The sequence below is a fragment of the Dufourea novaeangliae genome, unplaced genomic scaffold (genome assembly GCF_001272555.1).
Source record: "Dufourea novaeangliae isolate 0120121106 unplaced genomic scaffold, ASM127255v1 scaffold248, whole genome shotgun sequence".
Lineage (NCBI taxonomy): Eukaryota > Metazoa > Arthropoda > Insecta > Hymenoptera > Halictidae > Dufourea > Dufourea novaeangliae.
The window spans coordinates 98,536-124,823 of NW_015374156.1; the positions used below are offsets into that span (position 1 = coordinate 98,536).

At 29.6% G+C, this 26,288-nt stretch overlaps 6 protein-coding genes across 11 annotated transcripts in view; 3 read left to right on the forward strand and 3 right to left on the reverse strand.

Annotated features, from left to right (window-relative positions):
* Window positions 1–1,011: 1,011 nt before the first annotated feature.
* LOC107191877 (alanine--tRNA ligase, mitochondrial) lies at window positions 1,012–4,879 on the forward strand. Its single transcript, XM_015581018.1, is given in 11 exon segments — window positions 1,012–1,243; window positions 1,322–1,495; window positions 1,559–1,899; window positions 1,987–2,265; window positions 2,331–2,475; window positions 2,534–2,706; window positions 2,768–3,388; window positions 3,476–3,871; window positions 3,973–4,329; window positions 4,400–4,580; window positions 4,667–4,879. Coding segments are annotated over 11 exon segments (3,072 nt in total). The 5' UTR covers window positions 1,012–1,051.
* A 112-nt stretch (window positions 4,880–4,991) lies between these two features.
* On the reverse strand, window positions 4,992–5,910 carry LOC107191948 (phosphatidylglycerophosphatase and protein-tyrosine phosphatase 1). Its single transcript, XM_015581101.1, has 4 exons — window positions 5,770–5,910; window positions 5,534–5,614; window positions 5,192–5,419; window positions 4,992–5,120 (listed from the first exon to the last, which is right to left on the reverse strand). Exons 1-4 carry the CDS (start codon window positions 5,905–5,907, stop codon window positions 4,992–4,994), a joined length of 576 nt encoding a protein of 191 aa, XP_015436587.1. The 5' UTR covers window positions 5,908–5,910.
* A 559-nt stretch (window positions 5,911–6,469) lies between these two features.
* Window positions 6,470–7,982, reverse strand: LOC107191947 (mitochondrial GTPase 1). Of its 2 annotated transcripts, XM_015581100.1 has the most exons (3): window positions 7,863–7,982; window positions 7,629–7,641; window positions 6,470–7,526 (listed from the first exon to the last, which is right to left on the reverse strand). In XM_015581100.1, the coding sequence occupies exon 3, from the start codon at window positions 7,505–7,507 to the stop codon at window positions 6,494–6,496; it is 1,014 nt and encodes a 337-aa protein (XP_015436586.1). In that variant the 5' UTR covers window positions 7,508–7,526; window positions 7,629–7,641; window positions 7,863–7,982; the 3' UTR covers window positions 6,470–6,493. The 2 variants fall into 2 exon arrangements, with proteins under 2 accessions (XP_015436586.1, XP_015436584.1); XM_015581098.1 differs by lacking the exon at window positions 7,629–7,641.
* Window positions 7,983–8,461: 479 nt separating this feature from the next.
* LOC107191878 (peptidyl-prolyl cis-trans isomerase CYP18-3-like) lies at window positions 8,462–9,984 on the forward strand. The gene is made up of 4 exons (XM_015581020.1): window positions 8,462–8,659; window positions 8,914–9,107; window positions 9,524–9,800; window positions 9,874–9,984. The coding sequence occupies exons 1-4, from the start codon at window positions 8,462–8,464 to the stop codon at window positions 9,982–9,984; spliced, it is 780 nt and encodes a 259-aa protein (XP_015436506.1).
* A 573-nt stretch (window positions 9,985–10,557) lies between these two features.
* On the reverse strand, window positions 10,558–13,159 carry LOC107191912 (LIM and senescent cell antigen-like-containing domain protein 1). Of its 2 annotated transcripts, XM_015581059.1 has the most exons (7): window positions 13,083–13,159; window positions 12,431–12,544; window positions 11,767–11,879; window positions 11,501–11,693; window positions 11,281–11,422; window positions 10,946–11,204; window positions 10,558–10,798 (listed from the first exon to the last, which is right to left on the reverse strand). In XM_015581059.1, the coding sequence occupies exons 1-7, from the start codon at window positions 13,088–13,090 to the stop codon at window positions 10,599–10,601; spliced, it is 1,029 nt and encodes a 342-aa protein (XP_015436545.1). In that variant the 5' UTR covers window positions 13,091–13,159; the 3' UTR covers window positions 10,558–10,598. The 2 variants fall into 2 exon arrangements, with proteins under 2 accessions (XP_015436545.1, XP_015436544.1); XM_015581058.1 differs by lacking the exons at window positions 12,431–12,544; window positions 13,083–13,159 and adding an exon at window positions 11,970–12,076.
* A 2,524-nt stretch (window positions 13,160–15,683) lies between these two features.
* LOC107191995 (ubiquitin carboxyl-terminal hydrolase 7) overlaps window positions 15,684–26,288 on the forward strand; it is a 17,064-nt gene continuing 6,459 nt past the window's right edge. For 3 of the 4 annotated variants that reach the window (XM_015581163.1, XM_015581165.1, XM_015581164.1), the window contains exons 1-10: window positions 15,753–15,932; window positions 16,970–17,068; window positions 22,537–22,812; window positions 23,011–23,129; window positions 23,376–23,510; window positions 23,655–23,849; window positions 23,944–24,115; window positions 24,191–24,383; window positions 24,468–24,621; window positions 25,106–25,300. In XM_015581163.1, coding sequence (XP_015436649.1) covers window positions 15,842–15,932; window positions 16,970–17,068; window positions 22,537–22,812; window positions 23,011–23,129; window positions 23,376–23,510; window positions 23,655–23,849; window positions 23,944–24,115; window positions 24,191–24,383; window positions 24,468–24,621; window positions 25,106–25,300 — 1,629 coding nt within the window. In that variant the 5' untranslated portion in view covers window positions 15,753–15,841. Of the gene's footprint in view, window positions 15,933–16,969; window positions 17,069–22,536; window positions 22,813–23,010; window positions 23,130–23,375; window positions 23,511–23,654; window positions 23,850–23,943; window positions 24,116–24,190; window positions 24,384–24,467; window positions 24,622–25,105; window positions 25,301–26,288 lie in introns of all 4 variants that reach the window. The other variant, XM_015581166.1, reaches the window with a different exon arrangement.

The following is a 26,288-nucleotide window of genomic DNA, read 5'->3' on the forward strand; positions in this document are numbered from 1 at the left end:
TTAAAAATAGAAAGGGAAGAAACTTTTGTGACTCTAATAGTGAAACGAGGTACGAAATGGCGATAGTAACTTCCACCTTGAATACTTTTGACGGAAAACGATAAGGTTTATGCTAGATGTTACCACTTTTAACTCTGTAACGAGAAAGTCACTAGATAATTTATTTTATACACACGTTTGCACAATATTTATATGCGTTGCGTACAGACCCTAAATCCGCGCCTATTTCAAATTAAACACATGAGTTTTTGTAAATTCCTTTGAATAGTTTTGTTTTTCTGTAAATAGTTTTTTCATAGTTATTATGTTTAAATATTCCAACTTAAACGACTATTCTTTAGCATACAAGATTATAAAATAAGAATTAATAATGAATGTATGCATAAAATATTATTATTGTTATTACTATAAACGGTTAATATTGTTATACTATTATTAATGTTTATATAATAATAATCTATATAATTTTGTTGTTCTTATGTGCATGTAATTGTCTCGCTTTATAAACAAACTTATATTGTTAATTCTAATTATGTACAACTCATCTATATAAACACTTGAACATTCAATTTGCTGAACACTAAATAGAATGATAACACGTATTTCACATCAAAAAGCATTTTATAATTTAAATAAATGTTATAAATAATTACTATTCAGTAATTAAATGAAATATGATTTTATAGAAAATTTCTTCTTAAATAAATTGATGCAAATATTTTAAATCTTTTTATAGAATTTGAATATGTAAAAAAGTATTTAAAAATTTAATGCTTATCTTTTATTATATGCACAGTAATTAATTAATTCTGTATAAGATTTTATGCGAGTATGTATGTATTACTGCAAATTTTAATAAAGAAGTTGAATAATTACGGACAATTTAGTCTTTAAGAGGTTAGAAAAGGCTCTGTGAAAGTTTTAACTAAAACTATATCGTAGGTGATATTAATGTTATTATATATATGTAATAAGAAAACATTTAAAAATTTCTCTTGAAATCAAGAATTTCTTGAAATAAACGTTGAAGTAGTAGTATTTAAATGAAAAGATGAATCGTGCCCTATTAGTGCGACCATACAGTTCCAGTACTTCCAGTTCGATTAAAAAGAGTGCAAAATTAATTAGAAATGAATTTTTGGATTACTTTAAAGGAAGTTTGGGACATACTTTTGTTCGATCAAGTCCTGTTACACCACTTAATGACCAAACAATTGCATTTGTTAATGCTGGAATGAATCAAGTATACTTGGATTTTGTAAAAAAAATTTAATTAACAAGTCTGCATCATAATATTTACTTATATTTATTTGTCTTTTAGTTTAAGGGAGTTTTTTTGAATTATCATGATCCACCTGCAACGAAAGTTACAAATTCTCAGAAGTGTATTAGAATTAGTGGGAAGCATAATGATCTTGATGTAGTTGGAAATGATACTTATCATCATACATTCTTTGAAATGCTAGGAAATTGGTCTTTTGGAGATTATTTTAAGGTATTTACTCTTCTCTGAGACTTTTAAGACCAAAAAAAAATAAATATAAATTCAAATTTATAGAAAGAGGCTTGTCTTTATGCTTGGGATCTATTAACTAAGCATTATGGTTTAAAAAAAGATCTTTTATATATAACATACTTTGGTGGAAATGAACAGCTAGGATTAGAACCAGATTTAGAATGCAAAGATATCTGGTTAAGTATTGGTGTTGCAAAAGATAAAGTTTTGCCTTTTAATATGAAAGATAATTTTTGGGAAATGGGTGTTAATGGACCATGTGGACCTTGCACAGAGATACACATAGATCATAGAAGACGAGGGTCAAATCAATCCATGCGAGTTAATAAAGGCTACGCAGATCTGACAGAATTGTGGAACATAGTTTTTATACAATATGAACGGTATGTAATAAGTAATTGTCATATAGATAAAAATATGTTTGATGAAGCAATGAAAATTAATTGACATTATTCTCTGTTTTATATTAGACTAGCAAATGGTACCATAGTACCTTTACCAAAATATCATGTGGATACTGGTATGGGACTTGAAAGATTAGTAGCACTATTGCAGGAGAAAACTTCGAACTATGACACTGATCTTTTCCAACCACTCTTCAAAGCTATCCAGAAATATACAAAAGCACCAGAATATAAAGGAGAATTTTTTAATGATGAGTATAATCTTGATAGTGCATATAGGATACTAGCAGATCATAGTAGGATGATTACTGTGGCTCTAGCAGATGGAGCAGTACTAGAGAAAAAGTATGTAGTTTTAGTTATTTAGTATAATTACTGTTATAAGTTATTAATAGAAATAAAATTTTCAGTAATAAATTAAGAAAAATAATAAGAAAAGCAATTGATGTAGGTGAGAGAGTATTTAAGAAAGAAAATATACTATTAGAACTTTCATATGCTGTAGCAGATAATTTGGGCGATGTTTATCCAGAATTGCAAACAAATCTTAAAAAGGTAAATATAATACATGCAAAAAATTTTATAAAGTATTATACAGTATAATCATGTATAGGTGCAAAAAATAATAGAATTTGAAAAAGAGCTATTTAAAAGATTGAGAGTGACTTCTGGTAAAGAATGGAATAAAATTGTCGAAATTAGGCCAGAATTAGCATCAGTTACTGATTGGACAGCTCCTGGTTTATTAAGTGGCTATAAATACTTACAAAATACACTTAAAAACTTGTAAGTATTGAACAAATTAAAAAAAAAACAATTTCATTAATTGTTTCTGTTAATTTTACAGAATAACAACTAAAACATTACCAGGAAATGTTGCTTTCAAATTATATGATACATATGGTTTAAGTGAAGAAACTATAAATGAACTTGCAGAAATTGAATCCTTAAATTTAGATACAGAAGCTTTCCAAAATGAATTACAAAATATTAAATATCAATCGAAAATTGGTCTAAATAGGAAATGTCAAATGCATATAAAAGGATCAATAGATTTACTAGAAAAAAGTCATATACCAAAAACTGATGACACACTTAAATATGAATATGTTTTTGTTGAAAATGATTATCGGTTTCCTACAATTGAGAGTAAAGTCGTTGGACTGATTATTAATGGTAACAGTTGCCACTGAAATTAAATGATTACGACAAATATCGGAGAGTCAAATATTTAATTTATTGCAGGCAACTTAATGTTAAACAATAAGAATGGAATTACAAATGAAAATACAAAATTGGAAGAAAGAGACGAAATTGGAGTTATATTAGATAGAACATTATGTTATTCATTAGAAGGTGGTCAAATATCAGACTGTGGAACTATTTATATGAAAGATTTGATTCTCCATATAAATAATGTGGTAAAAATGAATAATTATGTTATACACATTTGCAATGTCAATTTAAAGTAAGTATTCCATTTAATTTTTATAATAATCTTATAAAATGTAATAATAAGATATGAAGTACATAAATATTTCATTCTTTCATTTAGAGATTTGGATCAAAAACTAAAAATCGGTGATAATTGTATGGTTTCCATTGATTCTAATCACAGAAAAGGATTAATGCAACATCACACTGCTGCACATTTATTAAGTGCATCTTTGAGACAAACTATACAAGCAATTTATCCACGTGATTCTCTTATTTTTCCTCATACCTTGAAACTTCAATGTACCTCCTTTGGAGAAAAACTCTCTCTAGAAAAACTGAAAAAAATTGAAAAATCTATAAATAATGTTATACAAACTAATGCTCCTGTTAAAATAAAAGTACTAAATTCCTCCGAATTATTAGCAGAGGACTTTGTGACAGTAATACCAGGAGAAATTTACCCATATACAGGTATTCGAATTGTGGAAATTGACACTTGTACCTTAAAATCAAAGTGAGTGTTTCTGAAGTCATAAATATTTAAAGCAAGAATCATTTTTTCCTATACATTCAGTTCTGTTTGTAATAACAATTGATATTACAAATTTTGATTAGGGAAGCATGTTGCGGTACACATGTACATAGAACTGGAGTATTGGAACACTTCTGTTTTCTAAGTTACTCCTCGAAAGGAGCAGCAAATTTTACTGTTAACGGAGCTGTTGGATCATTTGCTAAATCTGCTAAAATCGCAGGTGAAAATATCCAGAGGAAAATTTTGAATTTAGACCACAAATTGACAAATGACCAAATTGGATATGAAGCATTTGAATTAATTTACAAAGAAATAAAAAATGAGCTGAAAGATAATACTAAAAAAACACCAATACCCTATATTGTTAGAGAAGAATGTTTAAAGCAACTAGAAGATTTAAATAAAAATACTTGGATACAAACAAAAGAAGCAGAAAAGTAGGTATTGTAGTTATTCATTGTACAACAGTGCTTAGAATCCAGTTGATTATACATATAATTCTTTAAGGTCTGCTATAAATTTGGAAGTCAAAGGTACCAATTCAACAAGTTCTTTTATTGTTCATTGCTTGTATAAAAATCCCAAGTGTTTGTCACTCCAAGAAATTATATCTATTTATTTGAATACTCCAACATTAATTATTTTATACCATAACGAAACGATAAGAGCACGGTGTTTTGTGCCTCAGGTATAACAAAAGTGAATTCATAAATATTGAATTTGAACATAACAAAGTTTGTTTTTTATATATTATGTGATAATTATCTATTATAGGAAATTGCGAGCGATACGTTCAACGCACAAACGTGGATGAAAGTAGTTCTTGAAATTTTCAAAGCAGAATATGGTCCAATCAGAGGTTTTAATGCATTCTTAGTGGCTAATATGAAATCAATAACTGTTTCACAAATCTCATCAGAGAATCTAATACCAAAAGCAATTAATGCAGCTAAAGACTTTGCATCTAGAAGTATACAAAATATGTAAATACATTTATTAATAAGTTATAAAAATAAATTATAACAAAACATTTTCTGATAATTATTATATGCCCACTTATTTATTAAAGATACAAAATAATACCTATCTCAATTCTCTACTACTTTTTATTCTCTATGTTATTTTTATAAAATAGTCTAAGGGCATTCCATTGTGGTGTATGCAGTAGTATGTGAGACCTTTTCTTCTTCATGTAATCTACTGCTTCCTCAGGAGTCCATTGATTTTTCTATAAGAAACATGAAACTTTAATTTATATTTCTTTTAAGCATAATATTTAAAATTATTCCATGTTCTAACCATCATCAAGTAACAGCCTACTAATGTTGCACTTCGTGTTCTTCCTGCTTTACAATGGACATATACACTTCCAGCATGAACATTGTTGTCAGATTTATTTAACTCAGTTGACACATCACGAAACTTAGTAATAAAGTTTACACCACACAGTAACTTTTCTTGCGAAGGTGATTGAAAAATATCTGTTGTTGATAATTGTAAAAATTTCACGTTATATCTCTGCCATTCCTAAAAAATTATACACCATGTATAATACTATGAATTTTTATTTTTTCTGGAAAATAAAAATATGTTTTACTCAATACCTTATACTGAATGTTATTTTCAATAAACAATAAATACCTTTTCAGTATTAGAAAGTAATCGTAATTCGTAATTCTCATTCATCGAAATAACACCCTTGATGTTTTCTTCAGATATTAACTGAAATTTTTAACAATTTTTTGTTTGGTAGTTAATACTTTATTGCACGTACGGAGATGTATTTTTGTTAGGAATATTTTTTACTACGCTATTATTAATATACATATATAAATTAAAAAGATCTCATAATTAATTTATGATGTTTAATTACACACCTGTTTGGTCATTCCTCGAAATGGTAAAGCGCCTAATATGACTGTTTCGTCAATTCTATCGTACCAGCTTCTTGACGATATTTTTTCCATTAATACATTATAAAATAGTGTTGGATAAAACGACATCCTTGCGAACATCTTCTCTAAATTTGCGATATATTAATACGTATTATCAATTTTGTTAACATTAAAAGGAATTCACTTATACAGTTATGCTGATAGATGAATTTAATAACACCTCAATTATCATTATTACACTACCATTTTATTTATTTAGGCACAAAATTTCATGTCCTTCATTTCACAAACTACATGAAGAAATATATTGGCCTACTATTGGTGAAAGTAGTAATGCTAAGTAAAAGTAACAGGACTTGTTTCATATGGAAGTTGGGGGACCATTCTACCATGACAGGAATTTACAACGCCCGATTTGATTAAAGAACAATAATTTTAATGTTATAAGTAGTTGTCAATTTATACCTTCATATTTATATAATATTTAATAAAATTCTCACAGTTTACTACTTCTTCAAGTTAAAATATGTATATAGTATAATTAATAATGGGAATTTTGTTTAAAAGTATTAGGTAATATACAATTTATTTTAATACTAATTTAATTTTTGTATGATTATTTCTATACAAATACAATAATATATTACAGAAGTGTAGTTACATATACATAATTATAGAATATCAAACTATTAAAATATGTTTACGTTTATATACAATCTTTTGATTCTGCTAATAAATCTGCATCCAAACAGTAGTTACCTAACTCTCCTTTCCTAAATAAATTAACAAAATAATCTGCTGCAAATCTAAAATTTGGTTTTACAATAGGACTTCCACTAAAACTTTTGATTTTCAAAGTTTTTTTCTGTTTTGCTGCAATAAATGTCAAAATATATAATATATCATCACGAGGCTCTGCTAATTCTAATTTGTTTACATATTCAAATCGTTCCTGTTTATTCAACCAAAATAATAAATAATCTGCAAGAATCTCTGGTCCTACTAAGTGGTCTTGCATACAACCAGCTAATGCTAACTTTAAACCACAGTGTACGTTATTTATTTTAGGAGCTAAAATCCCTGGTGTGTCTAAGACAAAAATGTCTGGATTTTCTAATACTTTTACAGGTGTTGATACGGACTTCGTAATACCAGCAACTCCACCTACTTGTACTGCTTTAGATTTGTGAAGGTTACTACTTCGTAGACGATTAATAAGTGAAGATTTTCCTACATTGGGGACACCAATAATCATTATCTTAAAAGACCTTTCTTCTGCTCTATTGTAGCGATTTGATTCTTTAATTAATCTTTGTGCTAAAGGTAGTAGTTCTTTAACTCCTTTGCACTGTTGGTCCTTAAAATTAGTAAATAATACATTTGATAGTCCTTCATTGTTTAATCTGGTCATTATACATTTCTTAAACCTCATATCAGCTATATCCATTTTATTTAATACAAAAATATGTGGTTTTAAACCAGTTAAAGTGTTACTAAAATCTGCATAGTGCCCAGAAATTGGAACTCTTGCATCATGGACTTCAATTATACAATCTACATTTTTTAATTCCTTCTGCATTTTCTTTATTCCCCTGTTCATATGTCCAGGAAACCATCTTAAAATATCTTTTTCCACTACTGGAAAAGTATTACGAAATGTTGGAATAACATTACCTCCTGTGTTCGTCATTTTCAAGCGTTTTATAACCTGTACTGACATCGTTCTGTTGATATACTTTCTGTAATAATATTTCTCATATGAATTATTTCAAATTACTCATCGAATATATATATATTACGTTTCAATTCCTTAAAAGTTCCATTTATCACTTAAATTATACCTGCTTCACCTGCCTGAAAGAATTGTTTAAAGATTTTCCTCAAATTCAATTTTTTGTGTTACCGATCGTTACCGATATACATATATATTCTGCATTACAACTGAATAGTAACGAAATTAGAACAGATAGTAATTACGAAAAGTAGACAAAATATTGCATTTTTAAACTGTTAAGATATAGTAAACATTTTCTTAAAGGTATAATATCCATATTATATGATTTCAAGAGATTTACCTGGATTTACCCAAATGATAAGCTATAAACAATATTTGCTTGTTTTATAATAGAACCTTGTGACATAAACACATGAGTATTTTCTTAACGAAATTGAGTTTTTAATAACTTCTATTTTCTTAACCGATACATAGGAAAGTTGCAGTTACATATATTTTATAAATCGATTCTTTTTAAATTGAATCGCGGCTATTTTCAGATAATCTCACTTAATTAATAGTTTAATTCGTAATAGATTGTATATAGTATTAATTATGGCCATAATAAAATGGACAATATATAAGAAAAAAGTAAAATTAATCAAATAAAAATTTAATGTAATATGAAGATTACAAAGGAATAGTAATTTATAAGAACATTTCGAAGTAACCCTTTATAAAAAAAGCTTATAAGCTTTTTTAGCATTTTTCTGTGATTTGAAATGAAACTTACGCAATATTATTTTATTAGGGACTATTACTTGCTGAAATGACTAAATTCTTATATTTTTAATAATAATGATAACTTTTAATAATCTAAAACGTTACGAAAACTCGATTAGGAGTTTAACTTTCTCTAGATATTAAAACAAATTGTTCAAAAAGTAATAGGTGATAGCTATGGATGAGAAAACATATAAAAAATATAAACAAAGGATTCGTGAAGCTGTAGCTGCTGTTGATAATAGGCCTCCAAGACTTGATGTATCCTATTATTATAAAAAGCGTAATTTAACTATTGACGCAAATCGAATAAGAGAAATAGATAGAGAAAATATGGATTTGTTGAAAAGAATAAGTATAATTTCTCGTACAGGTGTAAGTATGAAATATGTTTTTTACTAGTAAAGACAAAAACAAGGATTTTGTATTACTTCTTTGTACTTTGAATGTTGTGAATCCGATTGAATATTTTAAATTAAATTTTCTTGCATACGTCTGAAAAATGGAAAAACGAACTAAGGAATAACTGTCTTTTAAGATCATATTTTTTCAATAAAATTAATAACATAATTTTATGTACCAAAAATAATAATCATATCATTATAATTGGTATAAACCATCATGATCAGGGAAAAGTTGATTGTTGGATGACAAGTATTAAGTATAAAACGAATCTTGAAGACCAAGAACCAATAAACAGACACATTATGAAAAAGAATAAAAATTTATTAAAAAGAATTCGCGAAGCTAGCAGTAACTATCCTACTGGAGAATTTATAAAAAATTGGAAAGAAATGAATAAGAAAGTGATGCACACCAGAAGGCAAATTATCTATTTTTAATATTTCAAAGTTATGTTTATTCATTACTTAAAGGATGTCCTTTATTCAGATTCATTCAAGATTTTCAGGCCCAAATTGCAGTGTCTCATGCAAACGAAGATCATTGTATGGTCACAGATTTATCATTAATGAAAGATCTAAGTCCATCAATTCGAACCAGATGTTTCTTTGAAATTGAAATCCAAAATGATAGACAAAAATTAGGAAGCATACAATTTGAGCTCTATGATGATATTGTTCCACAAACATGTGCAAATTTCGCTGAGCTATGTCGTGGAACAGGACAAGGATTATCATATAAGTAAATTATTAATTATAATGAATTAATAAAGGGGATTGATTATATCTGAAAAGTAAAAAGTTATTAAGACAAAGACAATATTTATTTGTTTAATAGAAACACACCATTCCATCGTATAGTTTCGGGTTATTGGTGTAAAGGTGGTGATGTAACAAAATTCGATGGAAGCGGTGGAGCTTCCGTTTTTGATAATCCATTCGAAAATGAAAATTTTAATTTACGACATGCGGGCCCTGGAATTTTATCTATGTATAACGACAAGGATAATAGAAACGATTCCAAATTTAATCTTACATTTAGACGCTTAGAAACAATGGATGGAAAATTTGTTGTCTTTGGGAAAGTTGTTTCTGGCCTTTCAAATATTTACAAAGTAGTTACCTTCCAGTACTTTTGTAAACACATTAACATAGCTTTCCTTTTGCCATAATAATTGTTATTTTTAGATCGAAGAATTTGGTACAAAGACAGGAAAACCCATAAAAACAGTAATTATATCTAATTGCGGTATTATATCAAGGAAACATGAGTATCATTCTTCGAAAGACTACAAATAAAAAAAATTTCAGTACATATGAATTATTTAAATACTATATTATATAACATTGCAATTGTATAATATTTGTATTATAATAACATTACATTTTATACAATACATGAAAGTACACCTTATTAAAAAAATATACATATATTGTTATGTTCTATATCATGTAACAATTACAATATTAAATTTAATAATGATATACATAATGCAATCGTGTAATTCCTATTGTACAAGCATATTAATGGTATAATTAGTAGACATTTTTAAAAATGTAAATATTTTATTGTACTTTATGATATTTATCTATAAAAACACGCTACAAAAAATACTTTCTTATATTAGCAACTGTGTGTAAAAAATTAATTTGTAGCAATAAGGCACTTTGATTATAAAAGTATTTCAAAATGCGTATAAGAGACACATTAATCTGAATGAGCACCAATGCCAATATTATCACTACACATATAAAATGTCCACTGTTTAACTATCACTTACCAGGTTAAATTATAAAATAAAAATATATGCGGTAACATAAAAAAAAGTTAACAATTAATGCATAAATTAGTATATTGAATATTACTTTGTCTCATCTCAAATAATTTACATAAGTAGTTTGACATTTCGTTTTTAAGCTGGTATTCTCTTAGGGTTTAAATCGTACATACGACGCATGCGCTTTTTCAATTCCTGTGGAAACTTATCGTAACATTTTTTACAAGCTGGTTTCAAGTCAAATTCAAAGAACTTAGTCTTCTGATTCATTTTTTGATCACAAAATGCACATGCGAAATGATGAACACACCACGCTTTGTTTAAAGCTGTAAAAACTGAAACATAAAATGTATATAATATAAAACTATTTCAGATTTAATATTAGATTTGTTTCCACATAGAAGTATTATTTCACTTCAATTTACTTATAAACATTTTATAATATAACAAATTTCTTCTGTATATTTAAACAATATACATACCATCGCCAGATATTACTTGATTGCATACAAAACACAGATTTCCAAAAAGTTGATGATAATGTGTCTCACAGTAAGCTAGACCTTTCTTCTCATAATGTCTGTGACCTAAAAATGGTTTTTCACATTTTGCACAGACAAAATGCTCAACGTGCCAGTGTTTACCTAAAGCAGTAACTACACGTTCCTCAATTGGACGTCTACATGCACCACAAATTGGAATTCCCATTTTATCGTGACATCTCAAACAATACAACTCATTCTAAACAAAACCAGTTCCCATTAGATATTCAAAAAGTTAATGTTTGAAAAAATAAAGCAATGTAACAAGTACATACCATTTCATTAGCTGCATAACCTGGTCTAGAATTCACTTCTCTAGCATCAGAATTAAGTTCTATTCCACAAGCTGTACAATTGAAATGATAGGGATGATATAATTCTCCACGAAAACGTAAAGGTTTGTCGTCAATTATACCACTAAAAATTCCATATTAAAATTTTGTTATATAAACAAAATAAACACTGCAATGCATTGAAAAAAATAAGATCACATACTGGCACTGATGACAAATATATTTTCCAAATGCTCCTGCTTTTACACGGGCATTACAAGTATGGCATAAAGCTCTACCCTGACATTTAATAAAACCTGCATCAGCTAATTCACCATTACATTCTTCACAGCGGAAACATCCTGGATGCCAATTAGCATTCATTGCTTTTATTACACGTCCGATAACAAATTCTCCTACAGATAAAAGAGTTTAAATTTTGTGTATTTAGTTTGTATGATACTAAATACAAAAGGTTATCAAACATACCACATTTTTCACAACAAGGTGCAAACAGAACATGAAAATCATGTTCACAATATTTATATCCCTCAAATTCATAAAATATTCCATCTGGAAATGGTCGAAAGCATTGTGCACATCTAAAGAAATAAAAGATTAAAATATGTGACTATTCTAATGACTACACTATGTATACATTAATATATTATATAGTGATTAAATATTCTTACACAAAACATTGCTGATGCCATAATTCTCCACGTGAATTAACAATTTTTTCATGTGCTACAAAGCCATCTTTACAGCGAGAACAAAACATGTGATCCAAAGACATATCTGTAACACTTTGATAAAGTGCATACTTCCAATATTAATTATTTTTTTAATATTTAACATGTAATGTATTAATTATACAATAAATGAATATTATATATTTCAACTGCATCTATTTATAAATTTAATATAATTTAATTTATTTCCATTCAAATTATTCAAATTAACAATTTTAATAATAACAATAATAAAATTAACAGAGATTTAAGACTGCAAGATGTAAACAAATTTTAGTACATATATATGAAAATTAGAATCTCATTTTTTATTAACAATATAACATTAGCAACAATAAAATTTATTATTATAAATGATTCTTAGTTCCTTTTATGTCATAGCCATAATCATTAATTTTAACACAAAACATTGCTGATGCCATAATTCTCCACGTGAATTAACAATTTTTTCATGTGCTACAAAGCCATCTTTACAGCGAGAACAAAACATGTGATCCAAAGACATATCTGTAACACTTTGATAAAGTGCATACTTCCAATATTAATTATTTTTTTAATATTTAACATGTAATGTATTAATTATACAATAAATGAATATTATATATTTCAACTGCATCTATTTATAAATTTAATATAATTTAATTTATTTCCATTCAAATTATTCAAATTAACAATTTTAATAATAACAATAATAAAATTAACAGAGATTTAAGACTGCAAGATGTAAACAAATTTTAGTACATATATATGAAAATTAGAATCTCATTTTTTATTAACAATATAACATTAGCAACAATAAAATTTATTATTATAAATGATTCTTAGTTCCTTTTATGTCATAGCCATAATCATTAATTTTAAGTAATAACTGTTTTTATTTTTTATGACAATGAAATGAACCGCTTCATCATATCACATTATCAATATATTCAAATTATGATTTTACATATTTGATAGTAACGGGTTTAAAATTAAATACCTGTAAATGAACTTTTGACGGTGGAAGAGATATCCTACAACAGTATATTTCACAAGAGAAATAATTGTGCTTACCCTGGCATTCTTTTAACGATACCGAAGAGATAATTAAATCTCACAACTTTTATTAGTATTTGTTACTTTATTCTTTCAAACACTTAAACGATTTTCAACCTTATGCATTGGAGAGTAATTTAAAAAACATTTAATCTTTTAAGTAATTAAAAGATACGGGTTTGTATTTTTAACACTAGTTCCAATTTATTTTGTGTATCAAGTATTTATATAAACAAAAATACTCGCATTTTCACGAATGTGATATTATGTTAAAATTTATCTAATGTATATTTAGAATAAAAATTACGTCAGCGTATAGTGCACCGCCTCTCTTAGATTGACCATTACGTTTAATTGTAACGACCAATCAGATGATAGAAGTACAGGATTTCCTTTTGTGAAAGAAACCTTTAAGCACGAAACTCGATTTAGAGTGGAAACTACTTATAGCGAATTCGGTAACCTGCACTAGTGCATCATAGCATGTAAGGATGTTCCAAAATAGCTTTGACTGCTGCACCGTAGGAGAATCCCTCACCAACAGCCCACTGATCTATATATATGTATATATATATATATTATGCATAGCATATGTAGACGGAGCATGAACTGAGCGGGGGAGTAAGATTCGCGGTAAGGGGGTGGTTAGTTATAAATTGGGTAACTTCGTTCCTTTTCGGTGCTATTCGGGTATACAATCACGTTATATACATGTATGCTATGAGAGATGAAAAGAATATACTTATTATACGTTAAAAATTCCGTATGTCATGTAGTTTCTATAGATTTATGTATTTAACAAAATTAATAAATAGTATAAAGCGTTAAATAATAGTACGGCACACAGCCCATCAGCCATTAATAACGAGCCGAATCGAGCCGAATGCATCCGAAGCTAACCGACGTATATCTAACTACCGCTGTCTTTTCCCCTCCAATCCTACGGAACCCTCGCCAAAAGTGGTAGCTTATGCTCCGTCTATATATGCTATGTTCCGCATACACACGGTGTATACGACTGTGTATACGACCGTGCGCGCATCAGCATGCGTTTTTGTACGGACGCATCGATTGCAACGCTGTGTGGCTAGTGGAAGATTCATGAAACTTTTGGTCTCCATTAAGGGATCACCTCCATCACGGGAGTTTTCGGACCTGTGTATACGACCGTGCCAATAACTCTAAATAGATAGTTGGAGTAGAGTGGACAATTATGCTAGTAGTCACAGTTGCAATATCAATGGCGATTTGTCACGTGATAAACTTTTTATTGTTACCACGATTTATTTAAGTCACCGTGCTTTTAAATAGTTGAACATTTTACTAAATTACTTCCACTTTCTAAACACAATAAAATTAGAGTATCGATTTATTCAATCAGAAAATCAGTGGTATATTCCCTATATATTATATAATTTTAATTTTTTTTTCTTTCTTATTTATATAATTCAGTGATGTAAATTTATGTTTTTATTTTAATTTCAGAATAACTTAACATTTGGTAATATAAATCTATGACGTTCCTATAAACGTTTAACGTCATGGTTCGGTTTTGACGGTATCTATATTTTAATATATATGAACTATTTTTACTATTAAATTGAGATTGTAAAATTACAAAGTTGTTATTATAAAATGTATAAATACATAAAACATGTGTGTATGTTTTTTTGCGTTATATTAATAAGTGCTCAATATCTTACGATAGGTTTTATACTATTGTAGCAAAGGTAAATTTTATTTTATTCTTTTGTGCGTTTACTTACATTACTTTTTGTAATTTGAGTTTGTGCATATCCATTTGTTTACATAATGGTACATATATAATTTTACCGAAAATTGGAGCAATCATTTATGCTTTGTATTAAACTTTTTATATTTCCCGCGACTACGGAATAAAACGATTTCTTGGGTATGCCATCTGAAGAGTAACAAAAATTTCATGACCTATAAGAATTATCCGCAGGACAGTTAGGCAGGCAGCAAAGCAGTGCGGTCTGTCGCCATTTTGTTTATTTTCGCGTAAGAGATTTGAGGGACGATTGAGTAAGTAGATCGTCCTGACGTCGTTCGTGAAAACGTCAGCTGTGTGCATTGGTGATCACGTTAGAAACCTGGAAGCACCGGCGAGAAAATTCGTTTGCACGGGGCTCGATTGGCAGAGGCTGGAACAAATATTAAGATTAAGACGTAAACGAGCCGAGGTTCGGAAGAAGTACGTAGGTCTCCCGATTAGTAGCGCGCCGGTCCCGCGGTGCGAAAACCGTTTCTCGGATCGGGCGAGAAAGAGCGAACTAGCATAAACTAGAAGTGGAAGGAAGACAGGTGCCACAGGAGTAAAAAAAGATAGAACTGTGGCGACAAGGAACGGAGCAACGTAAGAATTACGAAAATATCGTGCAAGGGTAGAATATATGTTGTGGGCGTCCCCCGAAAAAGCGGGGGCAATTAATAGTTCAGAAATTGGGCGCACTTTAAGCAAATATCAATCGTCATCGGGTAGTAAACCAACGTCGTTGTCGTCGAGTCGTGGTGGTAGTGACGCGAACCTGGTTGCGATTGGAATCGAACAGTCGCAGCCGCAGCAAAATTCGCTTTAGCAAAAGTCTTCCGTTCCTGACGAAAATAGTCAGTATATTGAACGACAACAATCGGTCTGTGCTCGAGATTCATTTGTGGTTACACTAGTTAAACTACCATCTGAAGTAACCTCGACGGCGGCAGCCGCCTCCGAGGTTCCCGGCGCAATCAAGACGACCATCAATATCGGCATTGCGATGAACCACGTTAACGATCAGGAAAACCTTAAACAACTCAACCTGGCACCAGTTCAGGTCAATGAAGTCGAGGAAATGGACACACAGGAAGGTATGCTTCATTTTCCATTATTTGATTTCATTTAGAGTTTTTCTATTTTTATCTTAACTTCTTGTTTTTATTTCTGTTTTTGAAGGTTATAAAAAATATTCGCGACTTTATAACACTGTAAATATGTTACTGTCTATTTTCATTTCCAGAACATTATATTAGAACAATTACAATTAAAATCGCTCTAGTACACACACACACACACACACGCACACTCACGCGCGCGCGCACACACACCCGTGAAGTTTTTATATATACATATATATACATATATATGATTTAAATGTTTCATATTAGTAGATATCCCATATTTCTAATCATTTATACCAAATTGTTCCATCTTTATTTTGGCTGTTAAACATTATGTAGGAGAGTTTACAAAAAATATTTAGAAAAGAAATACTTTTTACAATGATGTCCATTGTAACTTTATTGAAAGAAATAGGTATATATTTAAATACAGTGACAAAGATGTATTCCTCTAATATTTGGTATGACTTTAAATAATTAATTTTTAGATTATTCTTTCATTTGTACCATGTGTGTTTCCTTTTATGTAAGAATAATAATAAATGTTTAGGAAATTAATAAAATTTGTATGAATTTGCAATGATGTCTGAGGTTAGATGTTTTTATATTTTAGTTAAATCAAACACATATGACTGACAGTAGTTATTCATTTGATTAGAGTATTCATTTGTTTTTTTAATCGTGTTATAATGATTATAATTTGACAATATAGCATTTTTTGTCAAATATTTGTATAAATTATTACTTGGACACTTTTATAAATTTTTCATTGATTTGGATTTTATATTAAATTCCTAGATTAAACATAATTATTAGTGCAAAGGTACATGATTCTTTTGTTAATATATAACAAAAAATATTACAAAGTACACTTGTGTTGCTATTTATATATAATATGTTCACTATAAGATGATATGTATTGTATATAATTTTTCCTATTCAACATATTCATGAAGTTTAATTAATAAGTAATTTCTAAGAGACATACATTAATTTTAACTTTTTAGAAACACCAAATGATGGTGGAGGAGATGGTAATGATACTAGTCCTATGAATGGAGAATCAGAATTAGCTTGTATAGTTCAAGATCAAGAAATGGAAGAAGGTAATATATGAATAATAACCTACAGTTTGTTAAAACCATAGTTTTATAAGTTTTAATTGATAAGTACAATTACTTTTTATATTTCAAATTAATCCAAAAAAATTTAAATACTCCTTAATAATTGATATCTGTTTTTTATTTTGTTAACTAATAATTTTTGAAGTGTCCATTATATTCTTAAATACAAGTAACATAAACTTGTATTAATACTAATAGTTAGGCAATCAATAGATTTAACTTGATCAAATTCTGTCCAATATACACTGCGTGACAGAAGTTTGTAAACACTTTTTGGTTTCAGTATGTACCAGAAACTTTTTGCACAATCTAGTAATACCATGTTATTCAACGTCCCAAAAAACCCCTTTGTGTATGGTTTCCTGTTAAAATTCGGACATTACGCGTTTTTATTAATGAAAATCAGTCTTTCAGCCATGACAAAAGTTTGTGAACACTTCCATAAAAACAAATTTATTGAAAAACTAACAACATGTAGCAATAATTACCAATATTAACACTAATTTAATAGTTGAACAGTCTTCCTCTCTTCATGATAATGTCAAAACTATGAGTTCTCATGGAATCAGTCAAAGCAGATTCAGCTCAAGGTTCTGCTAAGCTGCTAAAATTGGAGTTTTGAACTGTTCCAAAGACTCAGATTCTTTATTATTTGCGTATACACGACGACCCAAACGTTTTCCATGGGATTACAATCCAACGATCTGGCAGGCCACCCCAATAACTCGATGCGCCGCTAACTGGACCATGCTTTGGTTGGGTTACTTCTGTGTGCGATGGCGTTATCTTGTTGATAGACAAGAGCAATCCGACCTAAACTGTGAAAATATGGTACGAGAGGGTTCTCCAATATTCCGATGTATTCAGTATTGCCCATTTGCGCATATGTAAAGGCTAACTCTATGGTCGCAATGCAGAGAAGACACCCCATACCTTACAGGTACGACCGCCAAAGTTCAGCTTTGAATAGAAGCGCGATTCCTTCCTCAAATTTCTTCAGTAACAATTGTTTAACATTTTACTGGAGAGATTTGAGGAAGGGACGGTATTTCTTTTCAAAGCCGAACTTTGGCGGTCGTACCTATACGGTATGGGGTGTCTTCTTTGCATTGCGATCGTAGAGCTGGCTTTACATGTGCGCAAATTGACAATACTGAATACATCGGGATATTGTAGAATCGTCTCGTACCGTATTTGCAACGTTTTCATCGGATTCCTCTTGTCTATCAAAAAGATAACACCGTCATACACAGAAGTAACGCAACCAAAATATGGCAATGGAAGTACATTAATAAGTAAAATTTAAATCTTTGAGTATCATGTATTACAATTATTATATGCATTACAATCATAAGACACTTAATAAGACATAAGACAAAATGAAAAGTTCTTTGCATTTTGTATCCAGAAGTTTCTAAAAACTAGAATACTGCAGGTGCACGTTCATAATATAGTAATACTGACAGAATGTGGTATAACATTTTCATGAACTTCAGTGTATTTTTATATCAATTTTAATCATCCTTTGTAAACTGTAATCACATGTCTCTTGTACTTTTATAATTATCAATCCGTTTTTTTTTCAATCATAAAAGAAAAAGTTATCAATTATAGAACAAAAAACTTACATGATAGCAAAACTTATTTCACTAACATGACACCAATATTTGTTTCAACTTTGATGAAACATTAACAAGTGGTATGAAAAAGTATTTAAAATATTTCTTCTAATTTTTCCCCTAAAAAAATATTGATTACTTCATATTACATTCATTTTGGAGGGATATTAGTGTTTGCATGAAATTTCAGAACATTTAAGGAACATAGAATAGGAGAATGTTGGTTCCTACAAGATTTTAGTAACCTGTTATTCTGCATTACTCATGTTGTTTGAATTTGAAAAGACTTAGAAATTTAGCTTAGTGTGTTGTGTTATAGTAAACATTATTTTAGTAGTGGAATTATGAATGTTGTTACAAAATGTTTTCTACAACTTGTCAATGTTTTATCAAGGCTGAAATAGGCACCCCAGTGTTTGTTAAATTTTATTAAAAAATTTCTAAAATTTGTATAAAAGACAGGGAACTCTATAAAAATTTATTTGATATACCATCATCAGTAGACTGTGGAAGTTTATCCAAATTTGGAATTTCCAATACCAATGTATAAAAACTCAAATGGAGCAGAATTTTGAATTCTCTACTAGAATCATTACTACGTTAATACTAACATATAAATAGTATTAAAATTTATTAAAACCCTTATCTTATTACATTTTCCAATTTAAGAGTTATTATAAATACATAAACATCTGCAGTCTAATCAGCAGTGTTACAATATTTTTGAACATGTATTAAAATTGAGGATTGCCTCTAGACAATAAAAACTAAGAAAAATAATAGGATAAATCAATCAAGAATTTTTTTTAATTGAGAGCAATTTCTTAGAAAAATAGTAGTAATACTTTTACTTAGAATTAAAATTAAATGAAAATATTTAAAAAGGCATATCTCTGGGACCATGTTAGATCAAAATAAATCATGTAAAAGGAGAATTTTATTTTTTTTAGACTGTTAAATCAAAATCATGTAAAAGACATCCATTTAAAGACAAAATTAAGTGGACCCAAATAACTAGTGCCTGAATGGCTTACACGGGTGTATCCAATTGTATCTTTTCCAGCTTCAAAACGTTATTTTTGCCTTCTGAAACTATGTTATAAGCTTCAGTTGGTAATTTAAAGATTTCTATTATAGATTTCATAAGTTTCACAAGGAATATAAAATTAACATATCAATTACTTTTTAAATTAGACATTTTTTATTGTATAAGAAGAATAGGATAAATCATATCTATTTCTTTGTTGAGTTCTGAATTATGGAATTAGTTTTATTGCTTTTGTAACGAATGTTGTATAAAACTTGAAGTATAATTTTTTTGGCAAAATTTTGAATACCTTATAATATCATATTAGTTGAGAATTATTGGAGCGAGATGTTTATGTTAGGAAAATATTTTCCATGAGCAGATTTATTTCTGCTAATATGGTATATTTTAAATTATAAAATAGTAAAAACAGTGAAAATGGCAAATGAAACTTGCAATATTGTGACTCCTTACGGATTCTATTTCTTGAGCAGATGGCACATCTTCAAAGTGGATTTGCTTTTGATGGTGTAGCTGGTATAAAGTTGGGGAAATGTTTTCCGATGAGACGTGTAGGTTTTGCAGCTGTAGTTGGTCGACCAATTTTCGAAATTTGTGTTTGCTGCATTGCATATTCCTCAACTACTTTTTTTATATAATCTGTATGAGTTCAAACACATTACGTCTATGAGGGGGAGAAATATTTTCATTTAATACTTCTTCATCCTTTTCCTCGCAAGTGTATATGATGCAATTATTCCGTCATTTCTGTCCACACCGCCCAAATTAGGTGGGTATGGTTTATTACGGTTGAATTTAATTTTTTATAATAATGAGCCCCCCTCCACGTTGGCGATACGTGGAACGCCGTCATAAAATACATAGCAGTTGTGTTGGTAATAGAAAGGAAACATACCGCTAAATAATATTCTTATTACATTTTATTGAAATTTCGAGTTTTTATAGTCAATGGTAATTTTTTATTTTACACGACGAGTATACACATCAACCGCACCGCAATAGTGACGACATAACAGTATTCGCCGCAGGCGGAAACATTTAAATGCTACAACAACTGCTCCAAAAAACCCTTAACAAGCTACAGTTATTCGTAGAAAAAACTGGTTTTAAAATCTCTCAAAACAAAACCACTGTAACACTGTTCTCCAAATCAAATAGAAAAAACGAACAACCACAACTATACATAGGATCACAAAAGTTACCAGTTATGAACCAAAAAAAATTGTAGGATTAACATTCGACCAGAAACTCACTTGGATTCCCCATATCAAAGAATTAAAAAACGAATCCAACAAAAGACTAAACATCCTAAAAAGCTTGGCTAGTAAAAATTGGGGAGCCGAATACCAAATACTAACCAACACATACAAAGCAATTATCCGCTCCAAGATAGACTACAGATCCATAGTGTACAGCTCTGTTAAACCCAACATCATTAAAATGATCGAAGTAATCCAAAATTCAGGAGTTCGAATGAGCATCGGAGCTTTCAAAACTAGCCCAATAGTCGCAACATTGAGAGAAGCCAATATACTACCACTATCCTTCAACAGAAAATAACTCAGCCTAAACTACAGTTCCTCATTAGCAGCAACACTAAACAATCCAGCATGCCAATTTTTAGCTGTCAACAGAGAATCAGAACATACAAATGAAAGATGCAATCTGCTACAGCCTTTCAGCATAAGAATACAGGAGTACTCGAAAAAAATCGAACTGACAACACCTGATATAAGCATCAGGCAACAACTCAAGATTCCTCCTTGGAAGATCCAACCACCTAAAACGGCACAAATTAAAAGCCCTCAAGAAATAAACAAACAAACTCAATGCAAGTCTAACTAAAGTCCATACACTTGAAGAAACATCTAAACACCTCAAAACACACCATATACACTTAAACACAGACAGATCACCCGAAGCTGCAAACGAAACAAGATGCACCATCGTGACACCCGATTCGAAGATGTCACATACACTGCCTAATTACTTCTGAACCAGCTCTTATGAACTATACGCCATCCTTATGGCCCTCAAACACATTAAAATAAGCAAAGATAAATTCATTTTATAGCACAGGTAAGACTAGCATGGAAGATGGGATGGACAACGACAATAGGAAATGGACTGAATTACAAAATAGATAAAAACCTGCCATGTAGTATGTGCATTAGGGGAAAATTACAAACTAAGAAACATATACTCAGCAACTGCCTCATAATTACAGAACTTAGACCAAATTTGCTGAAAAGCAGAGAGTTGACAGAGATGCTAGCGGCAAATATGGAGCAAAAATATAGGCATTGACGAACTTTATAAAGGGATGCATGAAGCTGAGGGCGTTTTGCTTGCAGAAATCAAAATATGGATTAAACCAAAGATATACAAAAAAAACACATGCACCGATACATAAGATACGTAAATCTAAACTTAAATACAGACATTAGGATACTGTATAACGTTGAAAATCACATGGAATTATATTATGTCACACCATACAGTTATTGGGATAACACGTAGTCTAGTAGAATATAACTATATGTAATAAGCCAATATATAAATATATGTATTAAGCGTGCGCAATCACAAACAAGAATTGTACTAGGCATTAAGTTTTACTATAATAAACAAACAGTTAAAAAAATAATATATCAATTCATAATAATGTGTTATATAAAATGTAAACTAATTATGGGTAAAGTTTGAGTTGAACAAGTGATTCTAACATTGCTCTAGTTAAACCCTTACTATACACTAATACTGTTTTTTTTATCTGTTACTAGACGAAGCAAGATCAGAGGCGACATTTCGCTTCACAGTAGAAAATGTCTCTACAATGAAAGATACTCAGTTGTCACCACCATGTTACGTTCGTAATTTGCCATGGAAAATAATGGTAATGCCAAGGTCAAGCCAGACACAAGAGAGACCACCTCAGAGATCACTTGGTTTTTTTCTTCAATGTAACGGAGAAAGTGACTCTGCATCATGGAGTTGTTTTGCAAACGCAGATCTGCGGTTACTCTCTTGCAAAGAAGGACAAATTCCATTTAGCAGAAGTTAGTATACCATAATATACCAGTATTCTAGTTCTACCAAATATTTTCTTCTCCTTCATTCAGATTTCTCACTTACTGTGTTACATTTTACATGTAATCAGTTCTCTCCATTAAATTTTACTCGCGTATATTTTTATGTGCATTTAATCATATACATGTACATATGTATATATATATATATATATTTTTTTTTCTTAGAGATTCAACATCTATTTTATAGTAAAGAAAATGATTGGGGATTTAGTCATTTTATGACATGGCAGGATGTTCTGGATCCTGATAAAGGTTACATTAAAGATGATTCTATTACACTTGAGGTTAGTGGTATTTAATGTTATGAAATAAAAAATTAAAGAATGTGGATTTTTAAAATTCCATTTAATGATTTCAATGTTATATATTTATTACACTTTGAAAATTTATATTTACTATGCTTTGAATATAATTTACTGAAATTACTTAATTTTCAATTGATTTATTAGTTCCTTTATAACTGAATTTTTTTACGTTAGTTTTGTTGGACATAAACACTTAAATTTTTAATATTTGATTCATTAAAATAGGTTCATGTCATGGCTGATGCACCACATGGTGTCAGTTGGGATAGTAAAAAGCATACAGGATTTGTAGGTTTAAAAAATCAAGGTGCTACGTGTTATATGAATTCTTTACTTCAAACTTTATATTTCACCAATCAGGTAAGTTGAATGTTTCAAATAACAGTAAATGAAATGTACCATTCAATATTTAAAGATTTTACGTTTATAAGGTGACAAACAACAAATTTATTATAAGTATGCAATGAATCAATTTGAACTGGGTATTTATACTTCTGTTTCCAGTTACGAAAAGCTGTCTATAAAATGCCAACAGAAAGTGATGACTCTAGTAAGAGCGTAGCTTTGGCTTTACAAAGGGTTTTTCATGAATTACAATTTTCTGATAAGCCAGTAGGTACAAAAAAACTAACCAAAAGCTTTGGCTGGGAAACATTGGATTCTTTCATGCAACATGATGTACAAGAATTTTTACGAGTGGTAAGGGAGTAACTTAGTTTTTAAATAATATGTTAAGCTAATTGATTAATTAAATTTGTTTTATATTTATATACTTCACTAATACCCGCTTTAGCTTTTAGATAAGTTGGAAAGTAAAATGAAAGGAACATGTGTGGAGGGTACAGTACCAAAATTATTCGAAGGGAAAATGGTGTCATTTATTAAATGTAAAAATATTGATTATAAATCAACTAGAACCGAAACTTTCTATGATATACAGTTAAATATAAAGGGCAAGAAGAATAGTAAGTTTGTTATTGCGTTAAATAAGTATTCTTTTTTAGAATTAAAGATTTATTAAACAAATATTATTATTTTAGTTTATGAATCCTTTAATGACTATGTAAGCACTGAAAGTCTAGATGGTGATAATAAGTATGATGCGGGAGATCATGGATTACAGGAAGCAGAGAAAGGAGTGATCTTTTCATCATTTCCACCAGTTTTACATTTGCATTTAATGCGATTTCAGTATGACCCCGTTACAGATTGTTCAGTCAAATTTAACGACAGGTAAGCAGTATATCGAACGTCATGGTAAGCTGTTGTAATCATTCTGATATATTTTTAATAACATACGTTTTATGTTTCACAAAGGTTTGAATTCTATGACAAAATAAGTCTTGGCAAATATTTGCAAAATAAAGAAGCAACAAGTGCAGATTATACACTGCATGCAGTCTTAGTTCACAGTGGAGATAATCATGGTGGTCATTATGTTGTATTTATCAATCCAGCCGGTGATGGAAAAGTATGTGTAGTTTTTATATTAGTATATTGTATGTAAACTGGTGTTTTTATATAAAGTGGTCCGTGCACGGTGGGCCATCGGTCACCCACAATATACCTGCCGTTCTAACCATTGACGATTTTCACTATCACCACAGTACGTTATAATATTGATGATTTCTGCTTATCGCATAAAATTGCTCGTCTTGTTACATGGTACATGTTGTATGTTGTATATTTTCGTTCATAAAATTGATGTTTTCATTCTTACAAACGTCCTATGGTGTACAATACAAAAGTTTATAGTATGTTCTGCTACGGGCCATCGATGACCCACATGGTGTGAACGAAAAGATCTGAGAACGGAACGTGTTAAAACATTAATAAATTTTACATTAATAATATTTTCCGTGTATGTAATATTATTTATATATTGCAACCTTGAAAACGAATATATTCTGACAGATTTTTTAAAATTGTTAATCACACCGTTCATTCTCAAACAGTGGTGCAAATTCGACGATGATGTCGTCTCAAGGTGTACAAAGCAGGAAGCTATTGAACATAATTTTGGTGGTCAAGATGAGGACATATCTATGGCTGTGAAACACTGTACGAACGCCTATATGCTGGTGTACATAAGGAATTCTGAATTGGAAAACGTTTTACAAGAAGTTAAGGAAGAGGATATACCTCAAGAGGTCAGAAACGTCCTTCAAAGAGAACTTTCCCAGGAGTTGAGCGACCTTGAACGTGACAAAGACACGACTGACTCAATTAAAGACTCACACACAGAGACTACGACTCTTCGTCCGTGCACTCAAACTTCTCGAAATCCAAATCTCTATATTCATGATTTTTAAGGAACGAACCAAGAGAAACCAATAGGAAGAGCTGGAAAGAGTTGTAAATTGTTTATATTATTTTTTGATGAAACTCTTCCCACTTCTTAAATATGTTTTAAGCTAATTAGCTCATAAAATATGAGATAAATTTATAACGCATTGTATCAAGTTAATGGAAAGAGAAAATGAGTTTATCAAAATAGAAAACCTATCCAAATAGATTCAATATTTTGGATATGTGAATTAATCAGAAAATAAGATTTACAAATTAAATTTAACAAATTAATATTTTTTTTAATGTCTCTATATACATACACAGATATTTCCAAATATTTGTTATAAGATTTGTCTTAATATTTTTTATGAACAGAAATTTATAGTGTTATCAGCTATAGGCTGTTGTAATCATCAAATGTTAATATTAAATACATGATGTCCAATTTCAGGGGTCACATGTGTACACGTGATACGTCACACGTCGTCATTTTTACAGTGTATGTACGCATTATTTTCCTGAATGTTACTATATTCGGACGAAAAAAGTCATCGTGTTCTTTTGAATCAAGTAATTAATAATTTGCGTAAACGTGTTTTGCTAAAATATTCTCAATATCGCATGTAAGATTTTCCATTATCATTATCTAAAGTGTATATTATCAGTAGAATTTTATTAATTCGTGTTATATAGAGATTTGTTCTTTTTCACAAAAAATATTTTAACTGTTTGACAGAGATTTTTTGGGTATGGACGATAGAGTAAAAAAAATGAAATTTTTGCTTATTTTTAATTTATTTTTTGTTATTTAAAAATTTTATACTTATATGTATGTATATATAAATATAT